The sequence below is a fragment of the Pleurodeles waltl genome, chromosome 5, assembly GCF_031143425.1.
Source record: "Pleurodeles waltl isolate 20211129_DDA chromosome 5, aPleWal1.hap1.20221129, whole genome shotgun sequence".
In the NCBI taxonomy this organism is placed as follows: Eukaryota; Metazoa; Chordata; class Amphibia; order Caudata; family Salamandridae; genus Pleurodeles; species Pleurodeles waltl.
The window spans coordinates 1,341,302,895-1,341,330,457 of NC_090444.1; the positions used below are offsets into that span (position 1 = coordinate 1,341,302,895).

At 41.7% G+C, this 27,563-nt stretch overlaps 1 protein-coding gene across 2 annotated transcripts in view; it reads left to right on the forward strand.

The window, feature by feature from the left end:
• Nucleotides 1-27,563, forward strand: part of CYB5R4 (cytochrome b5 reductase 4) — a 1,010,997-nt gene that overhangs the window by 681,082 nt on the left and 302,352 nt on the right. Inside the window, exon 11 of one of the 2 annotated variants that reach the window (XM_069235594.1) lies at nucleotides 22,117-22,176. In XM_069235594.1, coding sequence (XP_069091695.1) covers nucleotides 22,117-22,176 — 60 coding nt within the window. Of the gene's footprint in view, nucleotides 1-22,035; nucleotides 22,177-27,563 lie in introns of both variants that reach the window. The other variant, XM_069235593.1, reaches the window with a different exon arrangement.

Sequence of the window (27,563 nt, forward strand, 5' to 3'; positions counted from 1 at the left end):
AAGCCCTCCCATTTTATATATCTGCTGTTTTTGCCAAATTTCCGAAAATAATTAATGCAGTCAACCAGTAGTGAGAGTTTATTTCAAGGCTTCTAAAGGTTTATACATTTCGACCCTGACGCTGTGTGGTGAGTGTGATCAGTGCCTTGAGGTTGCATATCTACTGCTGACTTATAACTTTGTGTTAGACTGTGGCGATTACATTGTACAAATAAAACTGTCTGGGTCCCAAATCCACAATTTCTTTAACTTTTGTGCGTGTGCAAGATATTTTCAGCCTGTTGATCCTTGATCGCATTCCACACTAGCTTCAAATCTGAGCCTGCAATGAGACCACAAAACCCATTTAGTTTGCCATATTTTCTGGATTTACTTCAAAGGCACCTGGGCTTAAGAGAATATGTGATATGCTTGTTTGCAACATCGAGGTAGCCATACCAGCCTTGGTATAAAACCGATTCAAAACGCTGACATAAAATGTATACCATTTGGGATCTCATTGCTTCATCATCATCATTAAATTTATAAAGCGCGCTATGTACCTGTTAGGGTTTCGAGGCGCTGGGGGGCGGGGGGTTGCTGCTATCGTTCGAAGAGCCATGTCTTGAGGAGTCTCCTGAAGGTGAGGAGGTCCTGGGTCTAGCGTAGTGAGGTCGGGAGTGAGTTCCAGGTCTTGGCGGCGAGGTAGGAGAAGGATCTGCCGCCAGAGGTCTTGCGCTGGATTCGGGGGACGATGGCGAGGGCAAGGTTGGCAGAGCGTAGTTGGCGTGAGGGAACGTAGAAGTTGAGTCTGGTGTTCAGGTAGGTGGGTCCGGTGTCGTGTAGTGCCTTGTGTGCGTGGGTGAGGAGTTTCAATTCACTGGCAATTGTGTGCTGAATAACGTAATCACTGGCATTGGAGATGCCGATAGATCGGGCTTTGGCTGCCAGCCTACTGGTCTTCTCAATGCTTGTTTTGGTTTGTCACGGTTTTAGCATAACTTTATTGTTGACAAAGCTGCTAGGCCCTTGTCAGTCTAAAACAACGCCTGTTGTTCTGTCGTCATTTGCCAGACTTTTGGTTTCCAAGGGTTTTTTCATGTTTTTGTAAAACTAATTGTTGAGAAAACTGCTGGGCCTCTCTCTGCCCATATAAAAAATATTGTGTGAAAGCAAAAATATATTTTTAGGCTGGCAAAGCACACATTCCCTTAGTAGTCCTCAGAGCTGAAGGGAAGGTCAGAATGCCACTACTCACTGTGAAATTAGCCAGTTTCTGAAGCAGGCTGACCCGTTTCTAGCTGCTGTATGTTCTAGAGCAGACTTCTCCAAGAAGTAGCTTGTAAGCTACTGGTGGCTTTCCAGGTACCAGTACGTATCTCTCCTGTGTGGAGCCAGCTTACTAAATTGGAACCATTCTCTTAGATGAATAAATATACACCTTCTAGAATTGGGTGTGTATTTAAAACGAAAACGTGTATATTTTTCAAACGCTGACTTTCCAAAATATTTTTAAAACTGAAATTTGAGTCATTCAGTTTTTGGTGTTATGGAGACGTATTACTAATGTTATTACCTTGGTCCTGTAGGCATTGCAACTATGGCTGTTCTGTATTACCGATGCAGCGGTATTCCAAACTGACAAAGCCTTTTTTATGTTACTGTAGACACCCCTACCGTGTAACCTTGTCTGAAGTGGTCACTATTATAACACTAATAATATTAGCAGCTCTGCATGAGCAAAAGTAGCTCTTGTTATTGAAACGGTTGGCAGCCCCTGGCCTAGAGGGTTTAAGGAAAATGTGAATGACATATTAACAGACCAGTGGTTGAATATGGTGGGCTGAAAGCCCCTGTAAGTAAGTATATTTTTAATTATTAAAATCAAAAGGTATTGGCTAACAGCTGACCTAAAAAACCAAGTGTGACCTGACAGTAGTCAGACCTATTAGTCAGCATGTCGTGTTTATTAAAAGAGCACGTTTTAATTGTTTTACTGATGTGAACTCACATTATCTGCCACAGCTGTGCTTGAATTATACAAGCCCTGCAGTTTGCCATCCTATTTACTGGAACTCATCTATACATAGTAATAATGTATAGATGAATGTATGACCTCTGTTACAAAAACCCTGACTAAAAGTATAAAAAAAAATCCACAGGATGCCCAACTACACATGCTCCAGTGACTATAGCAATGCACACTTTTTGATTGATTCCTATAAATATTTATACATATTTATGTTTGATGAAGGCCTACCAGCTTCCCCAGTGAAGTTTGTTTTGCAAAAACCATGACCAAAACAAAACAAGCAGACCTGTTGGTTTGTCAAAAGCTGTTAACTGCGTGGCCTAAGTGGCCCTTTTCATTTACAAGAGCACTTGAGACTTAAAGAAGTTATCCCTATCCCTATCTTGGTCCTTAGTAGATGTCAAACAGGGCGAGCAGACGAGCACATACATTGATAGTACTCACTGTACAGTGTGAACCCCTTACTGAAAACAATGAATGAACCTGGTTTTGTTCTTGACTCCTGTAAACTGAAGAGAAGATTAATCTTTAATTGGTTAAGCAACCTAGACCCCACAAAAGCTTCATTTGATGAATAAATACAAGTGTCCATTGACCCTAACATCTACATTTCATGTATCCTTTACTCATTCCCTGCTTACGTTGTATAACTCCTATTGGTAGGTATCAGTGACAGGGACTTTAACCTTCACAGCATATTTGGCATGTACATTTTATCCTGGGGCTTAATTTTATGGAGACTGTGAAGTTACCAGTCTTGTTTGCACTGTGATGTTTTTTCCATCTTATAGACTATTTTCCCTGTTAAACCCACCTGATCTTTAACTGGAGTGCTGTCTCGGTGCTCTGGGGCAAAATATTCGAATTCTTGTCCATGCTATTCAGCTTCCAAGTTGACCCTGATTTTCATTCCATTTATATGGGGTTTTTAGACCCCCCAACTGAAATCCCACGAAGACGCTTTACAACTAGACATTCTATTAACTGCCACTTGCAAGTCCATTCTCTCCAACTGTAAAAAAACACGACCTCTACATCCTTCAAGTCATGGCTGAATTGGATTGCGCTTCTGAGGGGAGCAGACAGTATTGCAATACAACACTCCCCTTGGAAACCACAACATAGATTTTTATGGGGAACTCTTGATTCTTATTTTGCTAATATTAAACCTCCTTGAGCCTCAAGACCAACATTCACCTTCCCCCTTCCTTAATGATTAGTTATTAGTGGTACAGTGTGCGCTTCAGTACCTTACTTCTCATGTACCTTTATTGAAATGAGGTATTTATTCTATTTAAGTGTGCCATTGTGTTCGAATGCTTTTACATGCCACTCTCTTATGGAAATGTATAATGTTTTCAGATAACCCCATATATGTTATATATACACACCAACATCATCCCCTTAACTCTGCTAAACGGTTTCACTCTACTGACTGTAATGTATCCGATTTCTAACAATCTTTACCACGCTTTTCCTTTTATCACGTAACATGTATATGATTTGTTATCCTTATTTGGACTCTTGTTTCTTATTTCCGTATTTTCCCTCTGACTGTTTATTTTATTGTTTATTGTATTCTCTCGTGTCTAATACTTACAAAATTTCAATCAAAATTCCTTTGAACTAAAAAAACAAATCACTTATCCTAACTTCCTCACACAAAAGATGAGATTTCTTTTTATCCCCGATAAATAAGTTACATATATTACAGAAATACGTGTCTTTATCCTTCAGCTCACAAAGGAAGAAACTTCTGCATTGTGTTGTGGCTTGCTCTGTGAGCCTCAGGTGTCTCCCTGCTGACTCTTATAATGGAGAAATGCTTGGAATTTAATCAAGTGATGTGTGAGAGTGCAGTTCTGTGTCCTTGGAATAGGAGTTCCTTGGAGAAAGTGGTGCACTTACAGGTGAGTAAGTGGGAGATTGAGGGCCTCATTCACAAATATAAATTTACCTCTTTTGTGTAAGTTTACTCTTTTTCGATATTCACAAGCTACGAATTAATAGTAACAGTAACTTTACAACTGGAGAATCCTTGGTCGAGGCGGAGAACTGCGCTTAAAAAGAATAGGTGTGCCCTCCACATTCTGTCACGTTATCTATATTGTACTCCACCAACAGTGCTGGCATAAACAGGTTTCAAGGTAAAAAAATGGTTAAAATAGATAAGGGCAAGCGAAGAGAAATAGTTTGGAAAAACAACAATAAAGTTAAAACGACGAAGTCAAATAATAAAAAAAAGGTGAAGGACAAATCAATCATTTATATGTTTTTCCATAGTTAACAAACACAAAACACTGTCACTTAGCGAGACTCACTGAAAGCGGAGGTAAATATTTCTGAAACATAAGACTCGATATGGACAACCTTCCTTGACTTATCTAAGTTGGGTTATGTGGCCCTGCATCATTGGGGCGTTTGTGAGCGTTGGTGTGTGTATTTTTTTTTTGCTCTTTTGTTCTGCATTCACTGAGTATATGGTGTTTCCAAGACTAGTATGCTCTGTGCATCTCTGCTGTCCTCTATCCACGGGTAGAAAAGTTGTTAGTTATATTTGCTGCCATGTATGCTCTGTGGGTAGACGCTAGTTGTGCCTTGATTTTGCTCTGTGCCGTTTTGCAGACAATTGTTCCGTGTTTGCAAACGTGGAGTGTTCTTTTGTGCTCTGCCTTACATTCCGCATGGCTTTATAGTTTGTAAGCCAAATTTTGCGGATGGCGTCGGTGGCTGCCAGGAGTGCTGTTTTGGTGTTGTGCTGTAGTTACTCCTGAATCCGGACTGGGAGGGGTCTACGATCTGGTTTACCTCAAGGATGTTGTTATATCCAGTTTGCCACCATGTGTTTAGAAGTGGACAGATAAGCGTGTGACAGTCCCAAATTTAGCATGAGTTTGAGATGCATACCAAGAGATTATGCATTTTCCTCGTGTGGAATGTGAGTTCAGGAGTTGGTGAAGTTTCTTGATGTTTATTTGTAGTTATCCTTTGTTCTTCTTGGTGGCATCTACAAGGCTGATTTTGATCCATCTGTCTCGTTCTGCAAGGAGGTAATTTTGCTGCGTCTTCATCTGGGTATTTATATAAAGAGTGATATATGTTGTATCTGGGTACATACTTCTACATGACTTAAGTGAAAGTTCTAGATTTCACCCGCAAAGTTAGCTGCCTTCGAAAACCTTCACCCTTGGGTAAAGGTGAATGGAATTTCCTTACTTTACATGAGGTGAGGTTTCTGCCCACAGGTCATTTACTCACAGGATAGTCTGTGGGCAGAACGTCCGGCATTAAGAAATTGGGGCAGCCCGAAATCTTCCCTCAGTTCCTTCTGCACAGGTATAAAGTATAGGATGAGAGTTCACATAGTTTGCAAGACGGGCAGCAGTGTCTGTGGCAAGGTACAACACTGGTCCTGGGCGTATACTGCTTCTAAGAGCAAGCAGGGGGTCGTTTGGGGCTGCAAGACCCAAGACTGTACTTCACAAAAGGTATGGGGTTGCTAGTGAGCAGAGGAAGTCCATTTACTTTAGGAGTGGCAGGAGGGATGGTTTTTGCTCCATGGGAAAACCTTAGAAGTTGCCACGTTTTTAATAACTTTTCACGATTTGTACAAGTTAAATCATCAGGTCCATGCCCTTTATCAAATTCCACCTTTCTATATAACTTCAATGTACCTCAACTGGACAGAGCAGTTCCTTATGATATTTCCCACCCTACATTAATTACTTCTCATGCCTACCAAATGTTGCCAAAGTAGTCTGACAGGAGGAGAGAAGCAGTAAGAGCAGCACATAGATTACAGTACAGCCGCAGTATAACCAGTTTGTGCCCGCCACCATGCCCTCCCCAGAATATGCCTCTCTATTCACTGTCATGGGTGCCTTCTTTGCTATAGTGCTTATAACCTGTGGCACAGCAAAGAGTGGCATGGGCTTGGCAACAATGTTGATTATGAAATCAGTTATCCTGTGGTCATGGCTGATGTCTGCCATTTATGTCCTAGTTGTCGCAGTCCTCATTGCAAACTCCCTCACTGAAAGCATCAGGTTATTCAAGGGCTTCCTTCAGCTAGGCGCTGGCTTAAGTGTATGGCTGCGTGGTCTTGCAGCTGACTTTGCCATTGGCATTGTAGGAGACTCAGGTGTTTGAGGAACGGCACAGCAACCCCGGATATTTGTGGGCATGATTCTGATTCTCATCTTTGCGGAGGCATTGTGTCTGTACAGCCTGATTGTGGCTTTGATCTTTTTCACTAAATAAGGAAGAAATAAAGAGTTTGAGAAAAAAAACACAGCACAGAGTATCACAACACACCGCTCACCACAACAGCCCATGGCTTCATCTCCAATGTGTACAGTTGTCTCAATTTTTTAGTTGACTTCTTGTAAATGCGCAATGTATATTAGTGACCTTGTTTTTGTATACCTGTTAATTTGAGTGAGCTCTCTGGCCTAGTGTTAGGTATAGGGTTGCTTGTTCGTGTGCATTCCAATCCATTTTGTCACTCAGAAACTTTATGTATAAGTATGAAATAGAACTCATCCCAACTCCTCCCCTTTTCTGGATCTCTTGGCTGCATGTATACTACTTTAAATCTCGTCTAGCTGTAGTTATACTGTGGGGTTTCATTGTGAAAGTATTGAGAATTCTTGGGATTCATCAACTTGATTCTGATGATTACTGTAGTGTCTTGATGACTGGCATTAGTTCTGATTTTGTGTATTAACACAAGGCTTAAAAGATCCCGAGCTGCTCCTCCATGTTACTAATGAGGACCTGAAGGAATAAAAGTTGACCTCTTTGATGCAACATTTATCATGGGGCACCCAGTGGTGGGATTCCGTTACATTTGCTTCTCACCAAAGCATCAGCACAAATCTTTCAGAGATCTGCTTATCATCGCACTTAAGCAACATATTAACAATATGCAATCCACCACTTCATCCGCAGCCATTTCTAGTTCTCTTTTGGAGTCTCAAAAATCAACATCACTTCTCCAATGGAACTGCGATGCACAAAACCTATTTCTATGCATCCATGTATAACAATGCTCCATACGCAACTTAACAAAAGCAGATCAAGATTTCAAGGGAACTTGGGTAATTATAAATAATATAAATGAATAGTTGGTTACGATACACAATTAAGGTTGAAGGTAAAATAACAGTCCTTGGCCTAACCCCTGTATATGCAAAACGTAATTTAATTGCAGATATTAATTAGTACAGGTAATCATAAAAACTAAAAACAATGCTCAATGTCCCCTTTGAGCACACAAAGAAGAGAAACTATGAGAATAGCAACCTGTGTGTGTATAGGATAAAAACGAAAGATGTATTTGTATGAGTGTTTATACCGTGGAAGGTGGAAGCAGGCAGGAAGGCTGAAACTACTGAGTCCGACACACTGAAAGTTCACCATCATAGAACCCCCTATAATGATAACGCCATATTTAAATTGTTGCAGTTAACACTGCAGGCAGATTCTCCATAACAGTAATGATACATTCAATCTGTACATTGATAGCACCAAGGAAACCCTCTCTATCCCAACAATAACGCCATACCAGGCACCCACATGTATCACCTTTAAACGTTTTCAGATGCAGACATTGAAGATATCTTCACATCTGTCGGCAAAACTACCTGCAAAGATGGCATTGGTTAGATCCATACCTCCTGAAACCTGACTTCATAACTACTGTTCAAGTATGGTAGTCTCCCACCTGAATGGTGGCATCGCCCTGCTCTCTGCAATTTTCCATACTCTGTGACACCATTTAAGAGAGACCTTCAACCAACATAAATGTGTCAAGTGGTGAACTGACATATGAGGCAGTACGAGACTGCGGCTGGAGTAAAACATTGGAAGATGACCGGCCTGGTAGCTCCAATACAGCTGTTTACAGCACCACGGATGCTGCCATGTTCAGAAATCTCTGAGGAGTATCATGAAGAATTGGCAGTATGCCTGTGAATTTGGGGAACAAGCAACAAAACTCACTGCATGACTTGCCTCTTATTGTTTGAAGATAATTGGTGGTGGTCTGTTGGCTCAGTGGACTGATATATCCACTCCAGGGATCTGTGGTTGAGCTCATGGTCATAGATTTGAATGCTGGCAGGGCCAATTAGCCTTTAATCCTTTTGAGGGAAATAAAATGAGTGCAAATTAATTGGGTCACTTACACATTTGCTGCTTAGTAGCAAGATGTCCCAAGGGCTGATATTGTACTTTACAAATACAATGTTAGACCTGACACTCTTAGCATAGTATTCCCTCAAACATTTTGCCTTCATTCCTCATGTTTGCAGAAATCATTTTTGTTGGCTCTGTGCACTGTTAACCAGTGCTAAAGTTTTTAGGGCTACACCTAATTGGCACATTTAGTTTACTAGTAAGTTGTTCGACCTGTACCGAAGGCCTTTCAATTAAGTGTTTCAAGTGGGCCTGTGTTAGACCAGACAGCCTTAGGGTGGTCACCGTCAACTTATTGCCTGCCTCCCTCCACTTTTTGACACTGTTTTTGCTGTTTGTTGGACTTTGCACACTTTACCACTGCTAACTAGTGCTAAAGTGCATATGCTCTTTCCCTTAAAACATGGTGACATTGGCTCATACCCGATTGGCATATTTAATTTTCTTTTAAGTCCCTAGTAAAGTGCACTGCATGTGCCCAAGGCCTGTAGATTAAATGCTACTAGTGGGCCAGCAGCACTGATTGTGCCACCTACATAAGTAGCCCCTTAACCATGTCTCAGGCCTGCCATTGGAAGTCTCCCCTACTTCAAAGGCACATTTGGGTATCTAAACCAGGTCTCTGACCCTACCAACTCAGACACTTCTTGACAAGATACCTCCTGGGAAAGAAACTCTGAACCAGAACCTGCAACCTGCTAGGAGAAGCTGCCTGGCTGCCCAAAGGACTCACCTGATTGTTTTGCTGTAAAGGACTGCTGCCCTGCTGGCTTGCTGCCCTCTGGCTGTGCTGAGAAGTGCTCTCCAAAGGCTTGGATTTGGCTTTCCTACTGTTTCCTGAAGTCTCAGAGCCAAAAAAACTTAATCTCTGCAAAGAACTCCTTCTGCAGTGAAAATCGACACACAGTCTGCCGGAATTGACACACTGCCTGCTCTGCAGTAAGAAAATCACTGCATCGCCGAACTGGAACAATGCAGCCTGGCTCCCTGAGTGGGAATCGATGCAGTGCCAGCGTTGCGACTGGAACTTTGATGCACGGCCCACCGGATCGACACATCGCTGAGCCGGAATAACGCAGCCCGACTTCCTGCGAGAGGCATCGATGCAGCGTCTGCCGTGCGACAGACATTTTCCCACATTGCACACCGGATTGGCGCAGCTCCTGTGACTTCATCCAACACGCACAGGATTTCTCTGCATTGTCCCCAGGGCATCCAGATTCCCCGCAACCAGAAAAGGATACAAGCCTGCGCACTGGAAATCGATGCAAAGCCCTTGCTGCGTGGAAAAGCATTTGATGCATCGTCTGTGTACGCCCGGAGAAACCGATGCACACCTCCCCATTTCCATCTCCTCTGCGGTCCCGTGCGGAGAATTTAGACGCAAACCAGGTACTTTGCTCTCGCAAGCGACCATTGTTGTTTTTAAGAACTAAAGACTCTATTTATCATTACAAAAGTGATATTTCATCTTGTATTTATCAAATCTTGATTGTTTTTACCTCAATATACTCAGATAAATATTCAATATTTTTCTTAAACCTGTGTGGTTTATTTTTGTGGTGTTTGCACTGTGTTATTGCATAATTTATTGCACAAATACTTTATACATTGCCCTCTAAGTTAATCCTGACTGCTCAGTGCCAAGCTACCAGAGGATGGGCACAGGATAATTTTGATTTGACTGACTAGAGTGAGGGTCCTTGCTTGGACAGGGGGATAACCTGACTACCAACCAAAATACCCCATTTCTAACAACCTGCAGCACTAATTGTGATAACCACTAAATTAGGCTTCTAAAATGTTTTGCCTGCTTTGCCTCACTTTTGCTGATCTCACAGTTTTTGCTGGCCTTAAAACTCTGGGCACTTTATCATTGCCAACCAGTGCAAAAGTGCATGTTCTCACTCCCCTAAAACTTGGTACCATTGGCATATCCACATTTGGCATATTTAATTTACTTACAAGTCCCAAGGAAAAGTGCACTATATGTGTCTAAGCTTGTAAATTAAATGCTACTAGTGGGACTGCAGTGCTGATTGTGCCACCTACTAAGTGGCCCTTAAAATATGTCTCAGGCCTGCTACTGCAGACCCTGTGTGTGCAGTTTGACTGCCAATGGCACCTTGGTATTTAAACCACTTGCCAAGCCTTAAACTCACCGTTAATTACATAAAAGTTCACCCCCAAGGTAGGCCCTAGCAGCCCATAGGGCAGGGTGCTATGTAATTAAAAGGCAGGACATATACTTTAAGTTTTACAGGTCATGGTACAAAAAAAAACTCCCAAATTAGTTTTTCACTACTGCAAGGCCTACTCCTCTCATAGGTTAAAATTAGGGATCCCTTATTATTTTTAATAAAGTGTTATTCCAGTTTCAGAAGGAGTACACCTATCATGTGTAGTACCTGTGCAATTATAGTGATAAATCCTCTTTAATGGTAAAGTTGGATTTACTACTACAATTGTAACCATGCCACTTTTACAAAGTTGGCATTTGCCTTCTATTAGCTCTGTGTCCCTGCAGCCTGTCTACAATACACATCTGGGCAGGGGAGACAGCTGGTTTCCTGCATTGCCTCTAGGCAGCCTCTCACAAAGAAAGGGTAGGTGTGACTGAGTGGCCATTTGCATGTTGATGGGCCATCATGGGCAGGGTGGGAGGGTGAAGTTCAAACTTACATCTGAATAGGCAGTGAGCTGCTCCCACACAAAGGACTGCTTAACCCCCCTATAGTGAGTCTGTATGCAGGAAGGGAGGACCTCTGTGCACTTCAAAGACCTCTCTTTGAAGTCACCACTGGGTATAAGAACTGGACCTATGACCCTACCAAATCAGTACACTTCTGGTCCTTTGAAGAAAAGGAGTGCTGTGCTGCTACAGGAACATCCACCCTGGACTGCTCCTTTGGAAAAACTGCATTTCTGCTGTGCTACCCTGCTGAGGAAGGACTGGATTCATCTCACTTGAACCCAGAGTGATTCCAAGGGCTGGCTAACTTGCCTCCTGTTCTTCTGAAGTCTTAAGGACAAAAGAGACTTCCAACTCAACCTGCAACAGCACCTGGACTTGCTGCACGTCTTGCCCAGACAAGTGGTGCCAATCCAGAACTAGGGCCTTCAAAGTGGGTATCAAGTGCTACAAATATGAAGACCCATGCATCGCCGTCATTGCGCTCATCGGAGCCGACGCATGTCCTCTTAACGCATTGCCGCTTCAGGAGTTATCGCTGGCTGCTGGGCTCGACGATGACATATTTCCTACACCTAAGGGGTTCCGCAGCAACACATCCCTGATTGCATGATTCGGGATTGACATATCTCATACATCGTAAGGATCAGCGACAACACATTGACTCAGCTGCTCCTCGCATCCTCCCTCGACGCCGACACAACCCCAAACTAAGTTACTGATTTCAGCAGGCCAATACTGGTCCCTGTATCCGACCCACGTTCCATTGCAGTCAGCCTGACTTTTCAGATTTGACTGGTCTAGCGCGATCAGATTGCCTTGGTTGGCGCTTTATGTTTATGAGCTCTACAGTTTCAATTATTCTTTAACAGTTCATATCTTGACGTCTACTTATTGAGTTTTTGTTATTTTCGTCTTGTTTTGTTTATTAAATTAAGCTCTATTTTTCTAACCAGGTGTGGTACCTTTTTGTTTTACTGTTTTAAGTGTTGCACAAATACTTTACACATTGCCTCCTAACTGAAGCCTGCCTACTCTGTGGCAATCTACCAGGGGGGAAGCACAGTTGAATTTATGGTGTGTAACTGACTTACCCTGACTAAGATTTTGGTCCCTACTTGGACAGGGTGCATACCTCAGCCAACCAGAGAGTCATTTTCTAACAGCAGTTGTAAACTCACCTTTCGACCTGGCAAAAAAAACTTTCGCCAAGCCTAAACCTTCCTTTTTAATACTAAAAAAGTCACCCCTTGAGTAGGCTGTAAATGCTCATAGGGCAAGTATTAAAAAAGTTCCAGAGTTCTTTCTCACTATTGTAAGGCATGTCTCTCCCATTGATTGACAGTGGGTTAACTTATTACATTTAACAAGTGCTAACTGGATTGGAAGCAGGTAGAAATATACTGTTTATGCTCAAATGAATAGTAGGTTAAACCCCTCTTTAATGGTGAACTCAGATTTTAAGTTACGGTTCTGAATATACCACTTTTAGAAAGTTGGCTTTTTCTTGCCTCAACCATCTGTGCCTTGTACTAGTAACCTTGGTCACATGACTGAATGGCTTTGATGTTGGGATGTGTTTATTGCTTCCAGGCACTGACACAAAGGGGGCTTAGGTGTGGTCAGCATGGGCCATCCTGGCAGAATGACTCCAGAGGAGCTGTACCCAGCCTCACTTACACTTCAAAGGCTTTGCCTCCTGCATAAAAAAAGGAATCTGACACCAGGTCTGCCCAGCCTTTTGTCACCCCTAGACAGTTTGGAGCCTTGACACAAAGGCTGGCACTGGGTATAAATATTGGACCCCTTCCCCAAGAGCCACTCATATGAACACTCTTGAACCAGTGGAAGTTATAGAAGATCTGTCCTGCTGCCAGAGGATTGCCCTCCTGCTTGAAGAACTGCCTTGCTGTTTGACAAGAAAGATTGCACCTACTTGCATATACCCCAGGCTAATCAGTGGTCCGTTGGCTGACATCCTGTGTGAGCTACAGGGGCACAAGTTTCAGAGGCCTCCCTGCAACTGCCCAGCTGACCGGCTGCAAATGGACCTGGCTGGACCTGCAAGTGGACCTGTCGGAGTCTTGCCGGCCTCGCTGGATGAGGTCCTGATCCCCAAAAGGTGCCTTCCAAGGTCCTGGACCATTAATTTGCATCTGGGTGAACTCCTTGTAAAATGTGAAAATCATGAAGTATAGGCTCGTCGCAACTGCGAACAGGCCCGTTTGCACCAAGGCTTGCAACTGAAAGCTCCAGTTAGACCTGCTCTTCGCATTGTCACCCATTTCCTACAACGCAAGACCTGCACTTTGCCTTACAGCAATGACAGTATGCAATGACTGGCAACACAGAGGTATAGTAATGATGGTCAGCAACACCCGACTGGACCTTTGCGATACAACGACAACAGTCAACCACGCCTACGCTGCTCTTCGCACTACAGCGACAACTGTCTGTGACGTTCAGCCTTCTCTTTGTGGCCTCCTCCAACATGAACCAAACTCTTCGTGCTGGACTTAGAAAGTAACCTTTAGCGCTACTAGCCTGGTCCCTGCATCTGACCTATGCTCCATTGCGGTCAACCTGAACTTGTGACTTCCCCCGGTCTAGTGTGACCAGGTGTCCCACCTTAGCTCTTTTTGGTGATATATTCACTAAAAAAGTTAAAATTGGATGTCTCTGGTTCTATTGATTGAATTCCTGATGTTCTGATATCATTTTATTTATTAAAAGTTACTATATTTTTCTAAATTGGTTTGGGATTTTTCTTGTGTAGCCTTTTTACTTTACTACTGTTTGTGTGCTGCATAAATACTTTACACATTACCTCCAATTTAAGCCTGGCTTCTTTTGTGCCTAACTGCCAGAGAGTTAAGCGCAGGTTATTTATGTGACTTTTGTGGTTCACCCTTTGTGGTTGTTACCTGAGTAGGTCTTTGACCCCACTCGACTAACAACCCATTCTTACATACATATTATGTTGTGTTACTGCTAATGAAAGCTTAGTAGCTTGGTTAGGCTGATCGGTTAAGAGCATCATTTGGCTGCAGGCATGTTGTTCTGTGAACAGTCAAAGGTGCTGTTCCAAACAACACAGCAGCATCCGAATGGGTGATTCCCAGAGTGGGCACAGCAGTGAGGCTGTTGTTGGCCTCACTTACCACAAGCGGGGGAGGAGGGTCTAGTGTTTCTTTTTTGATGAATTTGTGGCTTTGGTGAGTTTACTTACATGACCAGGGACCACCAGAGAAGGATGCCACGGAAAGCGAGTGAGACCATAAAGAAACAGGGGAATCCAGAGAAGTGATAGCAGGAAGCATGATGTGGCAGGAATTACTTACTATCTGGTCAGAGCAGAGATATGAAACAGCCTATGACCAATCCTTACAAAGAGTAGGACTGACAGGTCACACTGTGTGCAAGAAAAGATGGAGGATATTACCTGGTAAGGTTTGTTGTGATCTACAGCCGAGCATCTGGATTGATGGAAAGGTAGTGCCTAACGTCTATAAACTCCAACTTTTTGTGGATGTAAACTTCAGTTTAATGCCGCATGCGGAGATAAGAGTACAAGATACAAAGGGGTCCAGAAGCTGGACATTAGCTGAACTCCTTTTAATGAAAACACACATACATTCTAAGTTGGAACACAACATCATTCAATGAGCTGAGAATGTGAAGATGCATCATTAGCCCAGAGAAAAGTTATATGTAAGGAAGCCTCATATCTCACTTTCTTGAGATAAAATAATAATGTGGACACAATACCTAGAAAGAAAGACAAAGACTACTGCATAAAAATATATCTAAAATATTTGAGTAAAAACTACATATACAGTTCAATCCAACAGTCTTTTGGGAGCTCTCTTGACACATTGACTGCTGTGATATTCTACAGCTAGACTATTTTTTAACACATTTCCATCAGTTTCTGTTTGAATTACCTTGTTGTCATAATGGTGAGCATCCAACAACGACTTTTCTTCAGATGCACCTACAGATATCTCAACATTTTTCGCATGCTGATGGCAGTCACCACATTTAGTTACACATGACATATTCCACCACAATCCACCCATGACCCATGTTGAATTGCCTTTAACCTCTACTACAGGATCCCTGAACATGGAAACCCCTTTACTTAGAAATATAGGAACCGTAGTGCTGACCTAATCTCTTATTGGCTTGTGGGGATACAGAGGGGTGTGCAAATGCTTGATACTACAATCCTCTAGAAAACCCCTCATAGCTAGTGAGGTAAACCGAACTCCATTATCAGTCTACATTTCACATTGAGTCTTTGGTGAAAATGTCTCTAAAAACTGTTGTAGTTGGTTCATCCTCCCCTCTCCCCCCCTCCTTAACCTCAACTCATCTTGACAGGTGGTCATTTAACACAATATTACTTCCCATGTTGTTCGGTAATACATGGAATAGACCTAAGAGATCAACATCTACTTTCTGCTAAACTTTGCCAGGACATTCCACAGGTCACTCTACTGGTGTGGACGTAACTAAGTGTTAATCACTCATATTGCACTGTACACAACTGCAAACCAGAACCTCAACTTTCCTATCCAGACTAGGTCACCAAATGTTGTTTCTAAATCTTTGCTTAGTACGACTCATGCACAAATGTCCTGCATGGACTGCTTCTATAACCTTTGATTTTAACTCATTAGAAGGAATCAACTTATGTCCTCTAACTAATACATTGATTTCAAGTGAAATTTCATTAGAAACTTGGAGAAATGGTTGAAGCTCATGGTTCAATGAACTTTTTTTGGCTAACCTGAACAGGCAAAGCTCAACACGTCCTTCAAAACTGCAACAGATGTCTTCCAAATGATGCAGTCAACCATGTTACCATAAATTGTTTTATCTTCGACCATAGCAATGATGCACTCTTCAGTCTTATTTGCAACAAGATTGTGTTGACCATTATCAACTTCAGGTAATTCCTTAAGAAATCTGCTTTATTGTTGTTACGCCTTGCATTATGCTGTCCCTTAAATTCTAGAAGTTTGGTTGATAGTTTTGCTAATCTGGCAGTAGATTTCTTAATTTTATCACCAGAAAGAATATTCACTAGCAGATTAGGGTCTGTTTTCCAGCACATCATTCTTCCCCACAGACAAAACTTGAACTTTTATACCCCCGCCACACACATGCAAGCCCCCCCTCTTTTATTACAGAGTAGCTTGTTTTTCAGTGTCACCTGGTGACATTTATAAGTTGTGGGGCATAAAGGTTGGGTCTGAATTTTATATAGTGAGCAAAGTGAAAAGCTTAATCGACACACATGGGGCTCAGGGGTCCTCCACCAAAAAAAAAAAAAGGAAAACAAATTGGCAAATGGTGCATTTTAAAACAAATTAATTTTCTGACAAAGCAAGGTTTGTGAAGAAGTGGAATCTTGTTGTCTTGAAATATTAAACACATTAAAAACTGCCCCATATCTTACTTCCTCAATATGTTCAACAGTTGCTGTAATGTGCAAATTGTACAGCGCTACAACTTCAGGCCCCCTAAAGTCTTTGTTTGCCCTGTGTCTTGCACTGCATGCAGCATCGACTTTGGAAGAAAATGCTGTAACGAGGCTTCCAGAAGCATCCACAGCTGCTGACTGCAATCAGTCATATAGAGATATGTGCAAATAGGCCTTTAAGTGTGCTGATAAAAGTGGAGGCTCTCTAAAAGGGAACATATAAAATATATTTCTATGATTTCCATACTGAGCCACCAAACTGATGTTTTGATTTCTCTTTGAGATGTTTGTGCTTCCATATATTTAACACAACTGGCATACACCTAAAACCTGCCAGTACTGTTGGCTTTGTCATGGTTGTTAGCTGTTTAAGATTAATGAGTAACAACAAAGATTTGTTGTATATAATTAACATTGGAAAAGTTTCAATTCCAAAATTGTGAGACTATGATACAAATATTATTGAAGTCTGTGGATGGAGTATTGGCCATCAGTTATGTGCGATTTCTGTTAGATATGTATGCCCTATTCTCTGCACATCTTGCCCATCTGCACATCTTCAACCTTTCATCTCTTTCCTCTTTGGCTCCCTCTTTTCACTCTCCTCTGAACGCACTTTTTTGCATCTCCCTCACTTTACCACCCCAAAAATACAGTGCACTCATTCACATTTAAGCATGATCTTTTCTTTAACTTTTCCCTTGTAAATATCTTGACATCTATGTACCCCCTTCACACTCATTTACTTAGAATTTCAATTGCAAGTATAATACATGACCATTGTTCTGTGTGCTCTGCAGAGGGGCCAACCCACTGGCAGACTTTGCTTTCAGCCTCAGAGCTAGAGCTCTCAATGAAAGCCCCTTATAGAACCCTGGTAGGACTCACAAGAGTATGCACTATATAAAAGTAATACGATGCACCAAAAAAATACAGAAACCCAATATGACGAAATTGCTAACACTCTTGTTCAATGCAAGGTTAAGTAAAATACATGAAATAAAAGGGGAACTAAATTGCTGACATGCATCACTTTAATGTTTTTAACATTCATTGTTCGTAAATCATTCCATGCTTTTGGCATTGATGATAAGGACATGAAGATAGGGCCAGCTCTAGTGCTTGACTCGGATATTTGGATCAACTTCACAAGGAAACAAAAACAACTCATCTTTTAGATCAATTTAACAGGTGAACAAATACAGCAGCTCCACTTCTAAAGGGGCCAGTGATCTGCAGCCAGAGCCTGGGGTGTCACAGTGGGGAAGGTTGACATGACCAGGGGTCTCAGCACAATATACTTAACACAAGATTAGCTTTACAACACTTACCATAAATGAGGACGAGGTGCAGAATTACACGTGCATGCATCCAGTCCCTCCCTGTGACGAATGGGAAAGGGTGGGATCTATGCCTGTGAATGATCGACGTCTGGCCTCACCGCAGGGATGTAGTCTCCAACAACCGAAATCATTAAGCTGAGAGCCTCACTAGCCTACAATGGATGACACCATAGACTACAATGGCAATGATTGGCCTTGGAAAACTAAGCCCGCGTTGTGTGTCACATTGCAAAAAGTTGATTTACTGCGTGGCTTCAGTCTTCCCCTTCGTAGTGAGGCAGGGAAGGCAGTCTGGAACTGGCAGCCGACACTTGAATACATTGATTTATTTAGAGGTAACATTGTATCTCTGAATAAATCAATCTATTTAATATTTTTGGAGTTAAACTGGGAGGAACTTCAGAGAGGTGCAGCCCCAAAGCCCTAATGGAGAAATTGCCCCTCGTGTTTCTACTTCCTTTGGCCATCAAATTGAGACATCACAGCACCAGTGCCAAACATATGAATCTACGGTGACAGTTGTGTCACAACCTTCTACATATGGTTGCAGAGTTGCTGAGAAAATACTCTATTTAATCATGTTAAATTGTCTTGATATATAGAAGACCAAATATGCCTACAGTTCTTTTTCTATAGACTCCTATAACACTTAGTTAAGTCAGATTGTTTTATGACTTTTGAATAAAATTGATATACCCCAAAGAATAATGGAAACTGGTCGCTATTTTGAGGGCAGGGAGCTCTCAGGATAACATCTACCAAGCCAGATTTAGGTTTAACACCTTTATCAGACATCACATTCTCTAGGTATTCAACTTAATTAACACAAAACTTGCCTTTCTCTCCTCTTTAAAGTAACACTATAGTCCTGCAACATTAATAGCACCTTGTTCAAAATGTTCAGACTTTGTTTTTGAAAACGCAAGAATTTTGCCTTCTCTTATTCCACCTGCTTATATGCCACTTGCAGATCTAACTTAAAAAAACATTTGGGTGGTCATACAGCATTATTCAAGTCTGCAATTCAGATGTAATTCTCCTCATCGCTTTCTTGCTAACAAAGCAGGAGATAACCAGAGAGTGGCATCCACTGGTTCAATTATGCCATTTTTTTTGCATATCTTTGATTTTGGAAATCTCATCTCTTGCACTGTATGGTACATTATAAAATGTGTGCTTTACCAGAATGCCTTCCTCCTTTACCTGGTTAATGTGAGTGACATTTTGTATCTACCCTACTTTGTTGCAAAACATGAGTACAGTTTCTGTAACCATGGAATATCTGAACAAATGTACCAATGATACAGGATGCTTAGTGCCTGGTCTAATTATCATTTCAAAATCAACTTGGTGCCATCATCCAAACACCTTAATACCTTTGTGCGCTATGTAGACCTTGCCCTTATACCAGACGAGAAGTAACCCAGGGGGTCAATTTCCCTACTGTCAAAAGTGGTGTTACAACATTGGGTGGTAAAAGCATCTTACCCATCCAAAACTATGTGTACTAATCAATTGAAATAATAGTGATCTTTGATCCGTAATCAACTAACTCACTGTTTTGCATACTGCCCACCTCTTCTACTTCAGCAGATGATGTTATGTTATAGAGTCTTGTAGAGTGCTTGGCTACCCAAAGGACTCCCAGCGCTAGTTACAGACGTAAAACCAGAGTCTGAAGGTTATGCTCTGAATAGCCAGGTTTTTAGTGATTGCCGAAAAGTAAGTTCATGAATGGTAAGGCGAAGCTCAAGAGGGAGAGAATTCCACAACTTAGCTCCAAGATAGGCCAGAGACCTTCCATCCCAATTCGATTTTTTTACTCTGGTGATGGAGACTTGGGCTGCTGACGAAGACCTGAGCTATCTAACGGGCTTATGGAAAAAGGCCAGAGTCCTTAAGAGAGGAGGACCCCTATTGTATAGTGACCTGTGGTCACAGCACAAGGTTTTAAACTTTATGCGCTGTTCCACTGGAAGCCAGTGTAGAGAGGAGATAGCATGCTTTGGCTGATTAATGTCTCGCTATGTCTAGAAGGAGACGGGCAGCTGCATTCTGCACCACCTGCAGCTTTTTTTTATCACATATTTAGGGGAACCAAGATACAAAGCATTGCCGGAGTCCAGCCGAGAAATAATAAAGGCCTGAATAATCAGTCTCTTTGCAATGAAAGGAAGAATTTTGAAGGCCTTCCTCAAGAGCCTAAATAGACCAAAGCAATTGAAGGAGATTTTATTGACATGATAGTCCAGTGTAAGTCGGGGGGTCAAGCCAAACTCCCAGGCTCTTAATATGTTCCTTAGGAGAGGGCAGATCCTCCACGGAATCTAAAATAGGGGCGTTAGGACCTCGAGATGGGCTATATCCTAATATTAGTTCCGTCTTGACTTCATTAAGCTTAAGCTTACAATCAGACATCCATCCTGACACTGCCTGCAGACAGGGACCCAGTGATGAACAATTGGTGCTGGGGTTGGTCGATAATAAAAAGACCAGTTGGGTGTCGTCAGCATAAGACACCAATGACAGACCACACTGCTTGACTATTTCTGCCAGGGGGGACATATACATGTTAAACAATGTAGGGCTAAGAGATGAGCCCTGAGGTACTCCGCACCTGCTCTTGACGCAGCTGGAGAAGAACGATCGGTCAAAAACCTGGAATGATCTCCCCTCCAAAACAGAGGAGATCCATCTCAGTGCATTGCCGGTGATTCCAATCCCCCTCATTCTCTGAAGTACTATGCTGTGGTTAACTGTGTCAAAGGCTGCGTTAAGGTCAAGAAGGACACTCGCGGTCGCAATCCCCTGATTAAGGCTCTTCTTGGGTTCTGTAACTGCAATCATAGCTGATTTTGTGCTGTGAAGTGGCCTGAAACCCATCTGAGTAGGGTGAAGGATATCATTACTTCAGCAGATAATGTCAATTCACTCAATTTATCACCTCCATATTCCATTTCAGCTGAGCTTATTGATCACTGAATCTGTTTAACCACTCCTGCATACTTTTCCAAACTGGCCAACCTTGCACACCTTCAACAATCTTGTCCAAGGGAAGGATAACCTTTGAAGTTGGATATTTGGAAATTTGAACCGCATCTAAAGCAATTGTTCCTAGGAAGTGGTCTTGTGTTTGGTTTGTTTTGGTTGTAACTGTTACTGCCTTGTGATTTTTTTTTCACCACTATAATCATTTATACTTGTGAGAATGTAAGTGTTTTAATAAGTCGTTTAGGATATTTTTCAGAGCTCTCTGTGCTCTAGGCAGTGTCAACTGCTTCATCAAGTGTGTGGTTTTAAAAGCAGGTACACTCGCCTGGACTTTTTTTTTTAATAGCAGCTGGAAACCAGTTAATATGTGTCAAGTGAGGAGTGAAATTCTCAAAATACGTTTCTAACACTTTTAACGCTATTATATATGAGTCAATAGATTTGTGTGAACTTTGTACTTCAGTAAACAATTAGTCCATAGATGTCTGCCCTTCCTATGTAGAGTGTATTGATGCGTATGCACTCTAAGGTCCAGATTACAAGAGCAAAGGAAAAGTCTGGGGTATTTACCACTAGTGGGAAACACCATTACCCCAGCGTGACCTAAATACTAATATTCTGTGTTTTCAGTAGGAAAATGAGCCATATCATACAGAATGGGTTTTCACACACTAAATTCTGCATGTTAAGCCTTTTTACAGGCCTTTTCCCCTTGTACATTTACATAGGATTGTCCTGCTGGAAACCATCTGGTGAAAAGTATGAAGGTGGGAACATTGTCACCCAGCTAATAATTTTGCTTTCTATACAAATTCCTGTTGCAGCATGGATCTGTATTTGTACTTGTAACGAGGGTCTAAAAAAGTTAGAAGGGACATCAACCACTTATTGGTGAATGCCCCACATTCACCAAACTCCAAACCAGGCTTTTAGTCCACACACCCTGAACAATTTACCACTTACTCATATACTCCTTTATGTACGGTTTTAGGTCTCTGAGAAACGAAGATGAAGCACACCATCACGGCTGTAGTATCCTCAGTGTGAATATAGATAGCACGAAGAAACATGATTATTATTCACATAAAATGTGATTTATGACATTGGCTCGTTATTTCACCATTTGGCAAATTAAACGGGTCCTGGGTGTGAAATATGTTGCTTACATGAGACAAACTATTTTAAAATTATTTTGCCTTATTTTCATCTTAATATTACTTACTGTAGAAGCAGTTTTATAACGAAGCCAAGTATTCCATGGTATGAAACTGTACGAGACGTTTTTTCACTACTGCTTTTATGTTTTTGATAGGTTTGTTCTTCAGAAAATGCAAACTGATTTCCAAAACCAGTGTGAACTACAATACCAAACTTTTCTGCTTGTTGCTTCCAGAGGGAGTTTTTCTTCAGGTGCCTATTGGACAACATGTTTACCTCAAAGACACTATTGCAGGTAAGAATCATAAATACATCGTACAATGTTATTTGATTGTTCTGGTGCAAAATGTTGGAGTGGTTCGATTTGACACCATGCTTAGTTTCTACCCCTTCACTCTTTCGCATTATTCTCAATATTCCACTACCTGCGGTGACATGCAGTTACATCGTCCAAAATATTTTGGCTGAAAAACATAACAGAAAAAAACATTGGGGGAAACAATCATACGCAAAACATTGGAAATATAACAAGTGAGTATAATAGGTTAGGTATATGTTAGTATAGATATACATTTATATGCATATATATAAATAGGAAAGGAATAGAAAATGAAGTGGGCATTGAGAGTGGCTTTGCCCCACTGTTACTTTCATCTACCTAAGGAAGTAAAAAAGAAATAAAACAGATGGATCAACAATGCCATTTCACCTGGAACCCTTCATGCTGACTGCGAGCCTGAGAAACCATTGCTGGTAATTGGTTATTCGCGCCTTTTTGGCAATTTCAAATGTGCATGATGCAGCAATTTTTCCTCAGAATTAGAAATATTAATTTTGTTGACTCCAATTTAATATCCCAGTGAATTACTAATTGCAGAGCTATCAATGCTCATTAGTTTTAACAGTCAAAAACAAAATCATCCAGGATCTCGATAAAGATTCTTCATAAAACTTCAAACCCATGAATATTTGTACCTAATATTAGGGGGATCAAAAACAGTTCAGGTGAAGCAAAGAACTTGTATGTATGAACTGTGTTTTTTAAAATCGAAATGTGAGCTTGATGCAGGATTTCCCTGGCCTCCATCACCTCAAAGGGGTTTCACATCTTTTCTATAACATCGAAAGAGTTTATTTAATATGGCTGGCAGGAAAATGTATACATATGTTACATTGGAATAACCAAAATGCCCTATATAAATATACGATCCTAATTGAGTCAGTTAAGTCGCGACCTTGTTATTATGATAACCAGTAATAAAATAACTGATATAATGAATGGCATACCTATATTACCCAGTAAATAATGGAAACAATGTATTTGATTTAGACGTCATTGTTATCGAAGGAGAAAAGTTTTCAGTTGCTAGGAAACAGGCAGTTCTACTACATAACCTAGGTGCTGAGGTGAGGAATGTATATGAAATTTTTGATTCAATATCAATTGGGAATGCTGAAGGTGATCCAGTTAGTTATTGTGAAATGGTTAAAAAAAAACATTTCCAGTCAAAGATAAAAGTGGTTATTGCAAGACATACATTTTGTGACAGAGCTCAAGGTAAATTTGAGATGGTGAGTACATGTGAGTTTGATGTTTTAACCGATTCCTTAATAAGGGCTCAATTAGTCATGTGTACTAACATCCAGAAACGACAGGACATTTTTTTGCTAAGAATCCTGATTTAAAAAAGGCAGTGGCTATTGTGGAAGGAATGGAAAACACTACAAGTTGGATAAAGGAAATGAGTTATTCCGAAGGGGAAGAAAAAGTTTTTTTAAGACTTAAAGACTCCAGTATGTGAACTAACTGAAGAAAATACTCATTGCTGCGTTGTACGCAGCGAGGTGGGGGACAGAAAAGCTGGAATGGTTTACAATATCAAAAAAGATGGGAAATGCAAATGTGATAAATGGAGAGATGAGGGACAATCTCATGATAGTCAAACTACATTTGTTAGTAAAGATAGCAAGGAAGGTCGGACGAAATGTTACAGGTGTGGAGTAAACATAATTTCTCAAATAGTACAGGCTGTTTTGCTAGAAGTGCATTTTGTAAACAAATTTGGGAATTATTTTCCATATGAAACAAGGTTCCTGTAGTTGATGAGAATCCCATTTCTATGCCAGAATGTGGTATATGTGTAGGTGGTAGAGAGATAATGGCAATATTGGATTAAGGATAGCCCTAGACAATGAATGTTTGTAGGAATTGAGAAACATTTTGGTAATGACAACATTGAATTGTTTCCTCCTGATATTATTTCTATTGGTTATGGAGAAGCAAAAATTTATGGTATACTATACTTTTCTGAGACAGAGGGACTGTTGGGAGGTTTATGTCACCATATTTGGGGACAGTCTGGGTCATCAAGCCGACACCGAAATGGCTTTGCATCCTGGTACATTTGAACAAATGAACTTCTTGTTGAATCATGATTTGGGGAACATGATGGTGTGAGAGTTTCCCAAAGTGTTTAACAAACAACTAGGCATATTAAAAGGGTTTGGGCATAAATCATTTTAAAGAAGACTGCAACACCATTTATGCACAAAATAATGAAAGTGTCAAATTTAAGGCTAGGCGCACTCGGAGAAGAATTGCAAAAGATTTTAAAGCTTGGGTTGATAGAGTAAATTGATTCCTCTGAGTGGCTAGCTCCAGTGGTTTTGGCTCCCAAGAATGGTAATGCCAAAACAAGGAGGCATGTAGAGCTACGTGATCCAAATAAACACATCTGGGTAGACTGGCAACTTCCCCCCAACATTTTAGATACACTTAACACTTAACGGGGCACAACCTTTTAGTGTTATTTATTTGCCTTCAGCTTATCATCAAGTGCCACTGTGTGCTGAATACTAGGATCTCACTTCATTTGTGAGGCTCAGTGTAGGTTCAGTTTGCATGCCTTTTGGTTTGGCATATACTGCTGCCTGTTTTAAGTGGGTGATGAAGAAAGTGCTTGAAGGTAAAATGTGTTATTCTGCCAAGATGATGTTTTGTTAACAGGGAACAATAGTGCTGAACATCACAGAATTTTAAGACAAGAGTTAAGTAATCTACAAGATGCAAGATTAACTCTCAAGAAAGAGAACTGTAAATTTGGGGTACCCTATGTCACTGTCCTTGGCCATATAATACCTGGAGAGGGTATGGATCCCAAATTAGAGTTGACTAAAAGCATTGTCCTAGGCTGATGGATTGTGATCTAGTAAGCTTATCTATAGGTATTGCTGAATTTTGCTCAATATTCATATCTAACTTTATTTTTGTATACCATCCTCATTGCTAGTGTTATAATGAATGGCTCAGCACACTGCAGAATATTTCCAAGCATATTTTTTGTAAGTGAAGTACAACTCCAGATCCACAAACTTACAGCATGCCAGCAAACTCCAAACTCGCATGGCCAGAGTACTTCACTTCCCTCATTCCAGATGGCATCTCTAAGTTCTAAAGTAACATCTTTACAAGACAACCATAACAGTAACCTTAAACAAAGTGGCCCTTGACTTTGAAAAAATATCATTGTTCGCATTTAAAACACTTGTTGTTAGGTTTCGCTTCGCAGTGAATTTGATGAGCAAGATGGAGGAATAGATGCTCCAACGCGGCGCTCAGCTGGAGCTTAACGAAATCCTGAAATTATCCGGCATTCTAATACTCCACCATACCCACTGAATGCGGCCCAACTGTCCCAGGCACAGAGACCCAAGGAACTAAGGCATTTAAAAATAATTCCATCGCCTTTTATTTCAAGAAAGGCGAGACGTGCAAAATGTGGGCAGCTAACACAATATGGTGGCGGCCTTAATCTGATACTAAAGAGCCGTAGAGGCTGAGACGCAGAACGTTTCTGTACCCTGCAAGATACTACTGACGGACCACATTGTCCCTGCTGCCAGAGGCCGATTCTCTTTACCCACATAAAAGAAATACGACAGGTCTGCACTGAGGATGCGGCATGTGTGGCGCGAGGCAGGGCAGCTCGGAGCCATACCTGTGAGGCAGTGGATGTCGGAGAATGGCAGCGAATCCGATTTCCTAAGTCGTGGTGAGCTCCCCAGCAACAGAAAGGTGAGGACAACGTCCAGCCATGAGAAGGGCACTGTGAAAGAAGTGGGGGCCTGAAATCTCTTTCATCCCCGTTTTTCTCCCCCTCCCTGGGATTGGCAGCATGGTACTGGGGGAAGAGAGTGGAGCGTCGCCTTGGATGGTGGGGACTGTTTCTACTCCTCTTAAAACTTGGAAGTGCAGTAGAGACAAAGTGTCCACCGGGCTATAAAGTTATCTGGAATTTTTTGACTTGCTGGGTGGGGTTTCCCGGCCCATAACAATCGGGCAATTGTTCCTGTGCTGAGGAGTGAACAGAGAGCAATACCCCATCTGAGGCAACCGGCCCTGAGACAGACTACACTTGGATGGGAGCTCCCAGTGCAAGAGTGAGTAGGGACTGATCGCCGTACAGCGCAACGTATCTAAGAGCCATTTTGCAACTGACCTCATCCAGAATCACATGATCGGATGCTGATGATCGTGCCTTTTGAGCTAGCAACAAATATATTGATCACACCACATAGGTGCAAACATCTGGAGATACCCGCATCCATGGTCCTTGGGGAAAGAGGTTAGGAAGGAGGCAGTGACCTGTGAACTTGGGTACCCGCCCCCCACCCTGCTCTGCGCTACACTCCCATCCTTGTCAACACTACACACTGAGAAAATACATGTAAAATGGCGAAAGACAAAGAGCAACATCCTCCCTGTCAAAGGAAAATAGATAAGTACGCCAAAACGATAGACCATAACCGAGACCCAGAAACTCCTTCAGAATTACCTGATAACTTGGCCCTCCTAATCGTGATTGAGCAATCCAGAACAACCCTGGAAGTTAAACTGGGAGAGATACGCCCGGAAGTGTTGCTCCTTCGACAGGCCCTCCGAAATGTTGCAGAACCAGTGACAAAGGTTGAGTGGCAAGTGACAGAGATGGAAGCCACTACAGAAACCATAAAAATAGACATTAAGGAAATGCAGGCAGTCACAAAAGATCTCCTCTGGAGGGTTGATGATGCTGAAAATCATGCACAGTGCAATAACCTTTGAATTATTGGCTTACCGGAAGGAGTGTAGGGAACTGATGAGATACTCTTTCTTGTGGAATGGCTCAAAACAAACTTCAGAGAAGAAAATTTCTCCATCTGTTCTTTCCTCGAACAAATACATCAGGCGTTGACGGCTCAGCCACCACAAGGGGCACCCGAATAGCATTCTCCATCTCTTTAATTTTCAAGACTACTACATGATGCTCCGGGACGTGAGCAAACTGGGCGACCTCAAGAATGGCTCCACTCAAATTATGATCTTTCCAGGCCATACCAGAGTCCAGAAAAAGCGATGTACATTTGACTGTGCTAAAGCTAACCTCCAACTGCCACAGATACCATATATGCTACTCTTCCGAGCCAAGTTGAAAGTGATCTATGAGAACAAGTCACACTTCTTTAATACACTCAAAGAAACCAGGAACTGGCTGGAGGAAAGACCATGCCTGCAACCGCATCAAAGTAAGGAAACGGATCGCACAGACAAGAGATGCTTGGGAGCTCGACCCAAGCTCTGAGACACTCAACAAAGAAGGAAAATGCACCCTGGAAAGAGAAAGGTCAGTCTCGGTCGCTTAG